Source organism: Arachis duranensis, chromosome 3 (assembly GCF_000817695.3).
Source record: "Arachis duranensis cultivar V14167 chromosome 3, aradu.V14167.gnm2.J7QH, whole genome shotgun sequence".
NCBI lineage: Eukaryota > Viridiplantae > Streptophyta > Magnoliopsida > Fabales > Fabaceae > Arachis > Arachis duranensis.
Window position 1 is genome coordinate 3,852,107 of NC_029774.3, and position 16,328 is coordinate 3,868,434.

At 34.0% G+C, this 16,328-nt stretch overlaps 2 protein-coding genes across 2 annotated transcripts; both read right to left on the reverse strand.

The window, feature by feature from the left end:
- Positions 1-7,047: 7,047 nt before the first annotated feature.
- LOC107476731 (extra-large guanine nucleotide-binding protein 1) lies at positions 7,048-11,575 on the reverse strand. The gene is made up of 9 exons (XM_052259564.1): positions 10,322-11,575; positions 9,909-10,046; positions 9,644-9,748; positions 9,351-9,545; positions 8,940-9,117; positions 8,583-8,827; positions 8,392-8,446; positions 8,178-8,220; positions 7,048-7,822 (listed from the first exon to the last, which is right to left on the reverse strand). Exons 1-9 carry the CDS (start codon positions 11,336-11,338, stop codon positions 7,231-7,233), a joined length of 2,568 nt encoding a protein of 855 aa, XP_052115524.1. The 5' UTR covers positions 11,339-11,575; the 3' UTR covers positions 7,048-7,230.
- Positions 11,576-14,147: 2,572 nt separating this feature from the next.
- Positions 14,148-16,090, reverse strand: LOC107476730 (protein JINGUBANG). The gene has a single exon (XM_016096596.3). It carries the CDS (start codon positions 16,020-16,022, stop codon positions 14,424-14,426), a length of 1,599 nt encoding a protein of 532 aa, XP_015952082.1. The 5' UTR covers positions 16,023-16,090; the 3' UTR covers positions 14,148-14,423.
- Positions 16,091-16,328: the final 238 nt, after the last annotated feature.

The following is a 16,328-nucleotide window of genomic DNA, read 5'->3' on the forward strand; positions in this document are numbered from 1 at the left end:
TGATGATTTTGAGGCGTGTCGGTGTTTTAATTTATTCGATATAAGGTTCTCTACTTGGGATGTAGATTTGGGACTTAGTGTGAAATCAAATAGAGACAGGGGCAAGCTAGTGAGAGAGGGATTGTGAGGATAAGAAGAAAAAGGGAGAGAGGGTAGCCATGGCAGCATTGGGATTATCGATGGTGAACAGAGAAGTAGGGGGAGAGATATGGCTACATGGATTTGGTTCGGTCAAAAAGAAGAAGAATGATGGCAATGGAGTGGTGCAGTAAAAGCAAAGAATGATGGTGAATGTTGGTGATGATAGTGGCTAAAAATGGTGCAAAAAAGAAAGAGAGAATGTAGAGAATGGTGATAAATGTTGGTGATGATTAGGGGTCGGGATGGGGTTATACTCCGCTTATTGACGGAAGGACCAGAACGAAAGTGATGGATAAGGGTCACAATGGAATTATGCTTTCGTTAAGAGGCGGAAAGGAATTTCGTGAAATTATTAGGGACAGAATAAGGTTTCATTCTTATTATTATTATAAAATCTAATTTCGTTTCATAGGTTTAAAACATTCAAAATTAGTCATAAGAATTGAATATTTGTTTTGTTAAAATAATTGCATTTAACACCTTTAATTTAACTTTTAACCCGTAATTTAGAATGTAAAAAATGACCCATTGAATATTCAAAATTTGCATATTGACCACAACTCCTCCTCTCCTCTTAATATTGTGTAAATAAAGATTCATACAGTACTAGTATATTCTCTCAATTTCTCAAATTCAAGGTTGTAACTATTTATTAGATTGCTTAGCTCTATGTTAGATTAAATGATACTATCTCGTTATGTATATGAATAAATTATTTAGATTATTGTTAATTGGCCCTTTTTTTTGTCTATGCAATTAACATCTATATAATTGTTCAAAAAGATGATCGAAATGAAAAGTATTACTAAAAGAAGGGCAAGTACTCATAAGTCATAACCTACCTAACTTTTTTTTCCGGTAAATGTCTCTAACAAATTTTAGTTTGATCAGCTGATGTTGGGAGTGGATCTTCTCTAACAGAAAAAAAATTGAATAATATTCAGTGTTTAATTTTATTTTTTATTATTTTTTTTATTTAATTATGGTCTTATTTATAGAATAAAAAATGAGAAATTACTCTTTATTTTTTTAAATGTTAAAAAAATAAAGAGGATTTATTTTCCTGATTTTGGATAAATCTTATTATTCTTGAAGTATTCAAAATTATTCTCGTCCGACACATTAGGTTATTTACCTATATCAATTAAATTTTAATATTAGGATATATAAGTTTTTAATAATTTTTATTATAAAATAATTAAATCTAAAATTATAAGATAATTATTAAAGACTTTATAAAAAATAAAAATTTGTTACAAAATGAAGTGTCAAATCTAAAAATCTCTGGATGTTTATTTTTTATTGCTAAAATTTTAATTGAAAATATCTTATTAACATCAACATATTGGGGCATATCCTTACACTTGCCGCTTGGAACATGGCGGATGCACATGTCCATAGTTGGAAGTACTTTAGTTAAAGCTAACCTTATCTGAATCTGATTGAACCAACACAAAGGTTAGAGTGATCACAACAGAATTTAATACTACTTTGGGGCAGGTTGTTTAATATATTTTGTAGTACCACTATGGCCAACAGTTTTGAACATATTATTATTATTATATAGTAACAGAGGATGAAATCAAAGCTTGAGGTTCCTGTTTCAAAGCACACAGACATAAAAAAAACACTATTATATTGTTTTGATTTAATGATTTTGACACTCTCCTTATCTGAACTACCTCTATCTATCTTCTTCTTCTTATGTTATATATAAAGCATTAACCTCACTGAGAATTTAACAAGATATAAAGTAGAGCAACATCAAAGTTGAAAAACCAAACATCATCAGTTCCTTTTAATTTGAAGAAGTTGCTTTGAGTTATGTCTGGCCTTGTGGACAGGTGGACAAGTGAGCTGGCCAAGCTTCAGCAAAAGGGTGACACTGAAAATGACACTAAAAGCAACAATAATTCTAGTCACCAGCAACAAGTGTTCCAAGAAAAGGAGAATAAGAAGAGTTCAAGTGATCATGGCAAATTCATTCATGTTAACAAGCCTAGGTTCATGTTTTCTGAGGCTTCACTTTCCATGTTTGTTGAATGCTTTAGCCCTTGAACACTACTGAACATCTATCATCTTAACTTGTTTTTGTATCAGAATATAATATCTGTATTTATTTCCAATAAAGGTCCTGTGTTAGTTCATAGTTATGTATATACTAATGATAATAATAATATATTAGATTTTGGTGTTTCTTGCATGTTAAGTTCTTATTATAATTGCCAAGTTTAATTTTCCCAATTGCATAGCAAGTTGCTAACTGATAATTACTCAAGAGAATTGGCATCACTTGCCACTATGTTGGAAGGTTCAAAGGTGTTCCCTATCAACGACTTTTTATTTTATTTTTATTTATTTGCTCAACCAGTACAAAGTTTCATAGAGGGTTACATACACTGTATTTGGTGGGCTAAGAAATTTTGATATGGAAGTAAAATGAGTGATATAACATGATAATTTCTGGTATTTTTTAAAATTATGAAAGTATATAAATCGGATCCTCTAATTTGTATTTAAAAAGTTGAAAAAAATTCAAATTAAAAAATTGAAAAAACTCAGAGTACACAACTCGGACCATGCGAGTTTTTTGGTGATGAAATTTTGCTTCATAAATCGATGGTTCCATTTGCAGCTGATGGAATTTAAAATCTAAAACGTGGAATTCGGACCTTCTGTTTTTTTTATTCTGGGTAATTTTTTTTACATTTTGAGAGACACAACTCGTAGGGTTCGAGTTCTACTTCCTCTGATTCCACACCCAAGTGAAGCACCCCTTCTCCTCATACGCGAGTCTAACACTTCTTTTGCTTCCATATTCAAATTAAATTTTTTACTTGGTGCATCTATTGAATGTAATTTAGTACTTTCAAGTTTAAATAATAAAAAGGTGAAAACTCAGGTGAAGTCTACTTCACATGAAGTTGATACTATCGTTAGATGAAAATTTAATTAAATCAGTCAAAATATCTAACGATTCTCAAGTATTAATTTCAATTTCACGTGTAGTCAACTTCACCTGAATTTCTACCTAACAAGAAAATGCCCTTTAAGTTGAAGAAGGGTGTAAAACTGGCCGAGGGTGCACACAATACAAGACAATACAGTATTTGAACCATTGATGAAATTAAAAGATTCACAATGATGGATTATTATTAATTAATTAGTTTTAATCTTATTAAATTTGAAGTGATGAAAGAATAAATATCTAAATTGGTTTATAGCATAACATTTTGATTATCTAAAATTTTTTAAAAATTACTCTTTTTAACATTGATTTTCCTATTATTTTCATCAAATTTTTTAATATACGTGTTGGATATATAAATAAAAAATATTGTTATAGGATAAATTAGGAATTTTTTTTTCTCCAAAACGACGTGGACAGAAATAAAAGAAAGTAAATGTTTAATAAATTTGAGTGATTATTTAATTATGAATTAATTTCTTGTGAAGTTGTGGGACAAATAATGAAGCGTAAGGAAGCAAAACAATGGGGACACGTGTTAATGTTGTGTTAGTATCAATGGGGGAGCCTTATCTTCATTGTGTTGATTTTCCTTTACATAATAATAATAGTTTCCCTCTCTCTTCCTTTATATGAGGTTTGTCCATTTTTTTGAGTCATCACCATTCACAAAATCAAACTCAGGATTCTTGGGTTAGCTTGTTAACAAACAAAATGGACAACACGTCTTTTCTGACGTAACTACACCAACAAAATTGTAGCTCAATGACACTGGGAAACACATTTTTACGGGGATAAAATGGATTGAAGCCGTTGGACTAACCTACTAAATTCGTTAAAAAAGTAAATTGAGTTAAGATTTAGAGTCCGTTAAATTAAGAAAATTTATTAAATCCACACCGCTAAATTGGCGGATTTTGGTGGAGCGGGATGAGTCGGTTTGTCGGGCTGGTGATTTTTTCTTTTTTTATTAAATAAACGAGTGTTTATTATTATAAAATTAATAATTATAAAATTTTTAAATATTTTTTATTTTTAATTATTTATTTTATTTATTTTATTTTATAATTTTATATATTTGTTCAAATTATGTGACTTATTTTTTAAAATAAAGATAATTTTACTGAGCTCCATTTAAGGGTTTGTCGCTGGCTAATGGATTGCTGCAATTTTAATAAATTTTATTTAAAAAAAAATCAAGCAGATTAGTCCGCTGACCTGCCAATCCACCATAAAATAGATTGGACTAACATTTTAAACCTATTTTAGTTGACGGGTGAACCTACCCGTTCTGTTTACGAGGTGGGCCTAAGCGGGGTAAAGTGAATTGAGGCGGATCGGCCCGCTTTTTCACTTTTTGTGTAAAATATATATATATATATAAAATATCATATTTAAAAAGATTTTTTTTATAGAAGTGTGACTTATGATTTATGAAAGAGCTGGAATTTATTAGATTTATTATGATTTATGACGGTGCAAATATAAAAGTAAATTAAGTGTTTTTTTTATATTCTACAAAAAAAATTACCATTAACTCACTTTGTACACTATAAATCTATAATAGATTGGTGTGGTAAATTAAATCTAAAGAAAATATTAACATATTTTTAAAAGATTGTATCCTTATATTCTCTAATTTTTTTTATTGCATATTATGTTTTACCTTACTCATTTCTAAAGATTTAAATAAATTCTAAATATCCCAATCTAAAATTCTCACATTTTTCTTCTTTAATAAGAAAATATAAACAACAATTAACTTAACCTGTGAATATTATCAGAAGTTGTGAGATTCTAAATTTCTAATTGAAATTAAAATTATGAGTCTCTTTTAGAAGGGAAAAAATATCTTTACAACAATCAGGAAAAATTGGAAGGAGGCATAGAATATTAAATTTAATCATTCACCCTCATAAATCAGGACACGTGTCAATGAAGACAAAAAAGAAAAAGCATTGATTAGAGTATTTGAGATTATCTTATCCTTGTCCATTTTTGTAAAATTCAAAGTATGATATGATTCTCACTATCACTATTATATGAATAGAAAATGTGTAGAACCATCAAAGTATGGCCCACAAGAATGGACCACAGCTTAAAAGAAAAGTGGTAATAGCAGAAGCCAATAGATAGAATCATAGAATATACCAAACAAAATTTGAGCAATTGAACATAGCAAATTGGCATATCCCTTATTATATTAATTCATGTCACTTTTCTGTGTGCCACCACATTCAACGTGCCATTAAAAAGCTCATAGATTATGCATGACACATTCATCATCACCCTCCTTTTATTACTTCCTATATAAACCAAACTAGCCTTAACCTTAAGACTTCATTCAGAAGCAAAAAGCACAAAAAAGTAAAAGCTAAAGGCTCTTATTGTTTTATCATCTAAGAAAATGTCTGCTATGGTTGATGTATGGGTTGGGGAGCTAACAAAGCTGAGAGAGAAGGTTCTTGCAAGAAGTCCCTTCTTAACACAAGGAGCAAAAGCAAAAGAAAGTTCATCAAAAGTGGTGGAAAAAGAACAACATAAGAAGGAGAAGATTTGTGTTCAGATGGAGAATTCAACTATGTCTGAGGCAACTGTGTGTTTGCTTATGGATAGGTTTGTGCCTTGGTGAATTATGATGGAGACAAATCTTGTTGACCAAGAAGATTTTCTTGTATAAGCTTCTTGGTTCTTGTATATATTCTATGCATGTGTTTTCTTAGTCCATGAGAATTTGTAATGGCAAATGTTATTAACTAATGTAGAAATATTATATCTATTGTCCATGCTTGTTTTATTTAGTTCAGAAGTTAGAGGTTGAATTTTATACACAAACAATGCAATCATGGAAGTGGGATATTCTCTGTTTTTCTCTTTGTAAATTGCTGGTATGTTTTTTTTTACCAGTATATTTATATTAATCTAAGGATATACCAAAATGAGCAATTATAATCAATAGAGAAGAAGGAAGAGTATATAACTAAAAGGATTCTTGTTAATTTCTTAGGATGACATGGATGTGGCTTTGGTTAAGCCTAATTCCTGGTTAGTTATTATGAATGTTGAATTACTGGTCTTAAAAAAGGTTTAGACTCTTTTTTATGAACAAAGTTTAGAACTTGCAGATATTATTGATAAAGTTCTCCTCTGTCACATCTGGATATTTTGTAAACTCTTCAAAGAAAATTTCATTGGTTAGCACTAGAAACAGAAAGCTATATTCATAGGTTACTAAATTGCTACCATTGCTTTTCTGATGAAGACTATTGAGTATTGACTGGTTTGTATTATAGTCAAGATAAGAAAAAAAGAAAAACATTTATACTCCATCTAAAGATAAATAAGGAATCTAACTTCCATTTACAGAGATGAATTTATATTAAAGGGAAAAAGAATAATATTATTTTCTATACTCTAAATCTTCGCATGTTTCCTGTAGTGTTTTTTACATATACAAAAAAATTGTTACAGAATGTTGTATACTAACACATGAAGAAGCTCTGATCGTGACTTCATGAATCTATAGTCAAAACTGAATCATCTCATAAATCTATCTTCATACATCAATCTTTTAAGCTCTATATCTTTTATTTATACAAAAACAACATAATCATTAGGATAAAGTATTAAATTAGTCTCTTACGTTTGGGCGTAATCCTGTTTTGGTCCTTAAGATTTAAAGTGTCCTATTTGAATAAAAAAAAAGTTTTATTTAGTTTTAATGTAGTCCCACCCTGAGGTCAAAATCCAATAATTAACAAAATGTCCTACATGACGAGAGTACAAGAACAAAGTCGATAATCTGAAGAATAAGTACAAGTTCTAGAAGCACAAAATCAACCGTAAATATATAAATATATTTATTTATTATTTTTTTTATAATTTAAATGAAATATTTTCTATATAATTAAAAAAATGATAAATAAATATATTGATGCATTGGAGAATATCGACGTTGTTATATAGAACATTTCGTTAATTATTTAACTTTGACCTTACAGTGAGATTACTTTAAAACTAAATAAAACTTTTTTGGATTCAAATAGGACATATTAAACCTTAAAAACCAAAACATGATTACGCCTAAACGTATGGACCAATTCAAAACTTTACCTTAATCATTAAGTGAGGGTTGCTTCATCAATGGTTGTTGAAGTAATCTCAGACTTATTTATGGCAGAAGGATCCCACTTTTCCCACACCATAACCTCTCTTGCATATCTGAGAGCTTCATCAATAGTATCAGGTTCCAAACCAGTAACAAGTGAAACAAAAAGCTTTCTTTCAGTAAGAGACTTGAACAATGTCTTGAACTTCATAGCAATGTATTGAAAAGCACGTTGAGCTAATGGAGGACTATTGGTATGATCATTAATTCTACCTTTCTTTTGGTTGTGGCTGATAACTGGATTGAAGTCACAGAACCATTCACATTTTGTTAGACTTGCCTCTTCAATCTTTTCCTCAAGCAGATCATATTTTGTTAGAAGTAAAAGGAATTTCTTGTTGTTGAAGGATCTATGAGTAATGATGTTTTCAAAGAGTTGCTTGGCTAGTAACATTTTGTTGCTGACAACTCCATTACTTTCTACAATGTACTCATCATAATCAGTTAAGGCAATAGAGAATAAGACAACATCAATGTCTTCAAATATGTCCAACAACCTGCACTTTGCTCCAAGGCTTGTAGGATCTGCTCGGATGAGTTCGTATCTATAAAGCGTAGCATAAAAAGTTTGTAAGAATTCAGTTACTGCCAAAGACACTTGTAAATCCGCTGGAAAACGATAAGAGAATTATGGTACTAAATAGTAGATGGATAATATAACTCGTCTGTAAATCCATCGGTAATATTTGGCGCCACCTCAATGTTTTGCCAAATTGTTTTTTATCCATTAGAATATCTTTGATTTGAGTAGTATTAGCTAGCTTCTAAAATGGGGGTACAATATGCTTTAGTGCATTGTCCAAATGCAGAAGATTGCCACTGATGTTCATTAGATTTGGGTTCAATTCAGAAGTAGTGCATACTCAAATGTAGAACCGAGAGATATTAGAGCTAAATTACCTCAAAGAAGGATCATGCTGATATTCATGATCCAAAGACTCATCTCAACAGCCTGCATTTCGGAGAAATGTTTAGACAATTATAAAGTAAGTTTCTTTTGGTTTAATGCACCGATGACCCAAATAATTTAAGGATCAGAATTTTGTCATCTCTTGTTGAACTAAAAATCGAAAAACTTATATTTTTCCTATGCACATTATTCAACTTCAGTTACATATTGTTGGTTTTATTTCACCTAACATCCCAGTGGAGCTTGTATAGGTTATCCCCTTAAGTTAGATGCAATTCTTAGAAACTATAAGGAAATAACTTTTGACCCAGTGATAAGCGTTTGATCAAACAATTATATGTACAAGTCTGAATGTACATGTGATCAATAGATTTTAGTTCCGAACATCATCTTACCCGGTCTAGAAAATAAGTTGCATTTCTGGGGAGCAATTTTAGTTCATGTCTCCTGTTGTATGTGGCCTGAATTGCTGGATCACTCCATAGCTCCTCTACCATTGACCCATAATTTTGAATAATATCTCGAAATATTGTATCCAAGTTACCAGAAACCATGTATTTGATTAGCCAATCTGAGAAACCTTGTAATCTTGGGCTAATAGAATAGCTAGTTGTTTCAATAATTTCCCCAGAGTTCTCTTCTGCAAACAGAATCATTCAATCAATAAATAGAATGGAAAATATCAATAGATAAAGATGAAAGATCCTAAACAAACTATCAGGAATGGATAAAGAAATTAGGAGAAAAATCACCAGATGAAGTGGATTCGTCGACATGTTCTGTATTCGTTTTCTCCAGTAAACTCCTCTCTTCAAAATATTCACACCCCTCTAACAGCATGCCAAGGTAGGTAAACAAGTTGCTCTGAATCACCAACTTGATAGTTTGGCGCTCATTTTCAGAGAAAGGAACATTATACAGATGCTTGGCCTACAATAATAGACTCCGTCAGATTTTAAATCAAGACTTAAACAAAAAGATGTACAGAATTATTCAGATGTCATCCGATTGTAGTCAACAAAAGTAAGGAAACTTTAACAAAATATAATATATATCAGTAACTTTACAGACAAGAATCAACTACCGATATACTCTAAATTTAACACTACACAAATACCCACAATCATGAATTGTGCATTAATAATTGTCTAGCAACATCCTACCTGTTTAAATATTGTACTTGTTCCTGACTTGGCAGAACCAACAAGTAGAAACTTGTGAAGCATTTTCTGCTGATGGTTGTTGTCTTGGCTACCTCCGTTCACTCCTTCGCCTTTGCCTTCACCTTCGCTGGGAGTAGTCACCAGATTAGGTGGAAGTGACAGGGACAGAAATGCCAAAGCTACCTTTGCTCCAAACTGTTGACAGAGTTTGCAAAAATTATTCACCAATGCTTTTTAACTAAAACAAGAAAATCTAAACAATGCAAGATATTCATGTGCATAAAACCAATCACCTTATCCCATATTCGGCCCTTGACATTCCTATGTCCCACTTCAACATATGATCCATCAGCAGTCACCCAGAAATCAGTTGGTCCATCCCATTTTACTCCTGCAAGCTGCAATCAATCAAAGTAAACCACAATTAGTAGAAAGCCAGCACAGTAATGGATGCATGAATCATGACATGTTAATATGTTATTAAATTTCAAGGAATCCTTTAGAGAGACTTGGCATACAGGTAAATGAGAGAATCAACATCTGTGTTAACAAACTAACCTTTAGTATCCATAACTCTTCTTTAGTAATCTCACGACCATTTACAGTTACTCTTGTTTTTCCACGACTTGCATTTTTCTGCAAGCTACCCCCAACATCAATATCAGGGCTTATAATCTGACACGGCCGTTGACCTTCCTGCACAAATCAACCACAATCAAGAATCATATATTTTAGTTCCATTCTGAGGAAAACATCAGAGGCAAGTTCATGCAAAGAGGTTAATTTAAATTTCAAGTTTGAGCATGTTATTCACACATTAACTTTGAATTGGCTGAATAATATATATTTGGGAGGACTAACAGACCTAATGCCATAAGTGTCATATCAGAATGTGGTTCCCAACCTGTTTTGTTAGTGTATATTGATACTGATAAACGAAAAAACTGCTGTAAATGAGGTTTATATTTCACCTTTCCCCAAAGTCCTGCTGATTTATCATACCAATAGAAGCCTGGTTTCAACTCTTTTGGAGGGTTTCGACATGTCAGCAGCAGCATGAGCTTGTCCCTCTCAAGACGCTCCCCATTCACAACAATTTGCTCTGCTGGAATCTGATTTGCTTCACAAAACATCTCATCATTCATGATTTGCTTCACTTCACAATCAGAGAGCAAGGACTTGAGCATCCTCGAAAAATTGCCAAGGTTCCTCCTCTTTATCTCATCAATCCTCTGACCAATGCAAGTGAGACACTTTCTTCCTTCTGGCATTGACCCCATTGCTCTCAGCACACACTTTCTGCAATACTTTGCACTGCAAACAATGCAAACCTCTCTTTGAGTGAACCGGTTCCCTCTAAGGCAACGGTAGCACGTGCCTTTTTTCCCAGGTCTCGCAGCATGAATTGGCCTCACGTAGTTCATAATAGGAGTACTGATTCCACTTTCATACTCAGAACCAGAAAAAACTTCGTCATCATTGTAATCATCATCCACCATTTCATTCGAGTCGGGATCACGAAATCTGACAGCAGAATTGCGTTTCACATGTGTTGGAGTACTAGAAGGATCATCCATGTCCTCATCCTCTGCTTTACATGAAAATATCTCAGAAGATACTGAAGCAGAACATGATCCAGATTCTTCTGCCGTATCTGAATTCTTGGAAATGAGATTCAATCCTACAACACCATGTTTATGATCTTCATTACCACCATCTTTAAGCTTCGTTGTAGCATTGCTTGATTTTCTGATAGGTTGGATAACTGGGACTACTAATGAGGATTGATGATGAGGTGGAGAAGAAGCTATAGGAGCAACTGGGATTTGGTCAAGCTTGAAAGCAGGTACCTCAGGGATGAAGTAACTCAATGGAGGACCTTTGTACTCCTCGGCAATGGAGAATTCGAAATTGCTATCACAACCACCACCATCATCAACAACCACTGAAGGGACCCCAGGTCTTAGTTTCTTCAGAAGAGAAGCCATGTTTATGAGAATCTAAATGATCATAAACTCAAACAGGTGGTAGGCATGCTCCCAGTTGAAGCAGATAAACACAATTTCTCGAGTTGGATTAGTGGAATTCCTTAGCTGAGGGTGTTAAAAACGAATATCAAAAGACAGACCATAATAAGAAAGAAGGAAGAAAGTATGTCAAGTGAAGAGAGAAGTAGTGAGGAGACAAAGTCAAAGGTTGTGATATGAAGGAGACATGAGTGAAAACTGAAAACAGTGAAACACAAGGATGGATATGTTAATTTGGAAAATAAAACGAAACGCGTTTGGAAAGTTGCTAAGAAAGAATGCTGAAATGGACAACAATGATGGCTTGGAACCATTCAAACCAAAAACAAATATAACACCTCCATAATAATATAAGGTGATATAACTACCTAACTAACATGTTTTTCATACTGATTCTATTGGCATTTTATTTTTAAAAACTGATGTTTTTAGTTTTTTTTTTTTTTTTTTTTTTTTTTAATTTGGAAATTCGTGAGTTGAACTTGAATGCTTCTTTTTGGTAGCTTCTTGGAATTAGAGGTTAGAGGCACGTTCTATTTTGTGTTGTATATCAATATGACTATTTTTTTTTTTTAAATTAAGAATGAAACTTGAATATGAGACTTCTAAATAAAAATGAAGATACTATATCATTTGAGGCTTCGTTGTTACATACTTAATTTTAAGATTGATTTTGAGTTCAAGTGCATGAATGAATGAACAACTGAACAAGTGAACAACAAAAATACAAAATATAAAAATTCTGATGGTGCTTGAGAGTTGACCTTTTCTTTTTGGGTCATCGTTGGGTTTGGTAGTAGACTTTGTTACTTTCATTTAAAGGCCCATTATTGGCCCATTAGTGTTTTCGCTTCAATTATCCAATAAATTTGGGCTCACTGTACTTGAACTCAACCAATAAATTTATCTTACTGTTAACTAAGTTGGGTTGGACTAATAATTAACTCATTAGTCCGCTTAAATAAGTGTTGAATATTCAAATTATATTTTGTACATGCAACAATTTATTAACTAATAGCAAACTCTTAAATAGAATTCAGTTAAAGATTCAGTACCACAGCAGATTAGTTCTTAGCCAGCCAAATTAAAAGATACAATAAGAAACCAAAAATTTAAGTCACTATTCTATTAATTGTCATTTGCAGATCATGGTTGGCTCATATATCATACAAACAAAAAAAATCACATTTTCTAAATAGAAATTAAAAAAAAAAGCATACCATGACTAGGACTACAAAAAAGGTTAATCCAAAACAATAGTATGAGAACTAACATATGAAAGTAGTGTAAGTGCTTTTTTAATCGGAAAAGTACGAGGAGCTAATGAAATATTTGTACAATATGTACAATGAAGGTTTAGAAAATATTAGAAATATAACCATTAGCGTTATCTTTTTTCCATTAGTTAAAACTTTTGAGATGAGTAGTATCATAACATGGTATTAAAGTTCTAGATCCGAAAGGCGGGACTCTTTTCATTTTATATTTACGAAGTCCTATTGATAGCCAGGGTAAATTTTATCTTTCAAATATGGTTATTTATGCTAGGCAAATCTGGATTTGTACCTTACACCGTCTATGTTGATAACAAAATGCTGACGTAGATCAAATATTAAAATATGATGTAACCAACACATGCGCATGCACTTGACAACCTTCAAATTCTATAACGTAGAAACATCAAAACTACAACTTAAGCTAAGTCCAGCTAGAGAAACCATATCTTTATTAATTAAGAACTGTAATTACTGTAATACTCCCCAGTCCCCACAAATATAGATAGTGGCAAATTGGCAATACAAGTATAATGTTGACGTTTTCTTTCGTGGCACAAAACAATAATAGACACAAATTTAATTTAAGGTAACTGAGGCTTTCAATTTCAGGAAAGTTAAAGAATATAATTGTGATCTAGAAGTGTTGAAAGGGAAGGCAGACTTGTGGAATAACACTAATAATAATTAAGAACTGTAAAACATCATCATCATCTATGGCGAGAGTAAGGCCACTATTAGTCCCTCCAATTCGGGGAATGTGCCAGCCCGTAATTTTCAGTCACACAAATAACCAAATACAAATATCAAGTGCCTAGCTAAGAAAACGAAACTTATTACAAAGTTTTTGAACTTGAGTGAATTTTAATATAATATCAGAGTTTGATGTACGCTCCAAAAAATCTAAGTGTGAGGCATTTTTATTCTTTGAATTAGGCCTATTTAATATTAATTATAATTCTAAAATTTTTAAGAACATGAATGCATTCCAAAAACATATTTTCAAAAACCAAACTGGTCCATATACTCTATTACTTCTGGCCTAAGGTACCAAATCCTTTGTGTCTCTATTCTGACTAAGTAACCGTCCAAAATTCCAAGGCCCCATTCTTTAAGACTTTCAAAAGGAGCCTCACCCTCCCTTCTTCCTGCCTTTGCTTTTTGAAAATTTTTCAACTAATTGCTCTTCTACATACCTATACCCATTGCTTGATTATTTCCTACATATATAGCCTTGTTCGTTGATGTCAATGGTATTTAATTTTTTCACCATTTTCATGTTACCAAAATATGAATGGTTGGACTGGTAATATATACTCAAAACTCACTTTAATTAATTAGTGATGTCAGCACTTTTATTAAAATATGGTCAGCACTTAACCATAAAAAAATAAATAATCTCACAGTATTAGATGTAATCTCACACCATTAAAAACATTAATAATAACTAATTAATAGCTACAAATAACAAAACTTAATGACATCTAGCACTCCTCTTAATTAATAAGGACTTTTTCAAAATGTACAACAGATTGTAAGAGGTAATTAAAAAAGGTACATCAACTTAAAACTAGGAACAAAAAAATAATGCTGAGAAAGCCGTCTTAATAATTTCTTTTTTTTTTTGTAATATGTACACGCAGTCACACAACACATGCAAAGCAACCATGCTATTCAATCGTCCCAAAGGAAAAAAAAAAACACACAATTAATAATTACGTGTGTATCAAACTGCAAATTAAGCTTCACAAAAAGAAAAATGTCTCATGTTTCTAACTTTGAGACTGTAACCTTTTTGGGTAGACATCATTGATATTATTGATATTTATTTGTAAATTATTGTTGAAATTGCCGCTAATTGCACTTGTCACCGGCAAAGACGACGGACTCGATCCTGCTGTGGAAGAATTATCACGGCCTGGTGTGCCGCCATGACTCGGCAATGGCCACCCTTGTATCATCTTCAACTCCGGCGCGTTTTCAGCCACGCGCCACACCTTCACAGAGTTATCCAAGCTCCCAGTGTAAATAATCCATCGCTGGTCACCTTTTCGGCGTTGACCTTGCCGGCGGTCTTCTTCTTCTTTGACGGTGAGACACTTCACCGGCCCAGTGTGGCCGGAGAGCACCGAAAGACACGTGTGGATGCCGCTCTCGTCGCGCTTCCACACGCATATATTCTTATCGGCAGAGCCGCTGAACACCAAGTTTCCGGCCACGGCAAGGCAAAGCACGGCGAGTTTATGTCCTCTCAAAACTCCGCCGTGACACAGCCCGCCGCCCTTGAGATCCCGCTCCCAGAAATTCACCAATCCGTCGGACGACGCGGCGTAAACCACCGCCGCCAACCGGTTCACCGCCAGCGCCGTCACGGCGTTCTCCTGCCTCAGCAAAATTCCATCGATCACGTGCCTCGTCTTCTTCTCATTCACTTGCTTCCTCCGCCACATCTTGACGGTTCCATCGGCGGCGCCGGTGAGCACAAACGCCCCAAACGCCGCAACCACCGAATTCACGGCGTCCTCGTGGGCGTCAATGGATTCTAAGCACTTGGAATCGGAGATTCTCCAAACCTTAACCGTCTTATCCCAAGATCCAGAATATAACAATCCTGCTTCTTCGTCCAAGCTCAAGGTCGAAACGGCGTCGAAATGCTTCACCTTAACGGCGCTTCGATTCCTCCGAACTTCTACGTAATTCTTAGGGTTCATTGAACTCTTAAAGTATTCCTTAAACGTTGGCAAGCTTCCAACGCGCTTGTATGAGCTTGGATTCTTCTTAGAAACCTTCCAGACTCTGATCTTTCCGTCTTGGTGACCGGTGTAGATTTTCTCGTCGGAGATTACGATCGTTTTGACGAATCCGCTGTTGGATTTGAATCCGGCGAAGTCCTTGAGATCTTTCCAAACCCTAATGTTCTTGCTCTCGGAGCCTGTGTACAACAAGCTTCCGTTGACGGCGAGGGAGTAGATGTGTCCTTCTTCGCGAACGATGGATCCGATGAGGCCGTTTTGGGAGTAAAACGCGTCGTTTTCGATTTCGTTTTGGTGGAAGAAGTTTATCGAAGGTAAGAGCCATGGCGATTTGTTGTATGGAGAGGAAGAGACGCTGCTGGTGGTGTTGTTGTATGGAGACATGTTGTAAGGAGAGGCGTTATTGCTGCTGCTGCTGCTGCTGTCCGCTTGGGCGGAGCCGCTGGTCACGCGGCGGTTGTGATCTTCGTCGAAGTGGTTGGGTGTGTAGAGCGAGGTTGGATCGGAGCTACGAAATATAGCTCCTAGCTTAGGTCGGCGAACGACGCCGTTTCGTTGTTCTATTAACATTGTGCCACCACTATCGCCGCCGCCTCCACCACCTTTTGTATTTTTCATCTAATAATCAATACGAAGAAAGTGTGCGTTGTGAAATTATTTGTTTGATTGATAGGAATGAAGGAATAATGAAATCGAAAGTTGGGAGAGAGAAGCGGGGTAGTGGTTATATATAGAGTTGTATGGAACAGTGGCCACTCGGTGGTGGACACGTGGTTCTAATGGGAAACCGGGACTGCCGGTTCTAATTGGAAACTAGCAACTCAATATGGACATGGTTATCAATTATGATTATGATTTTTCATTTTTCTGCGCCCAAGAAGAAATAACAATTATTTGTGTTGAGTGTTAAAATTTAGTATTGTA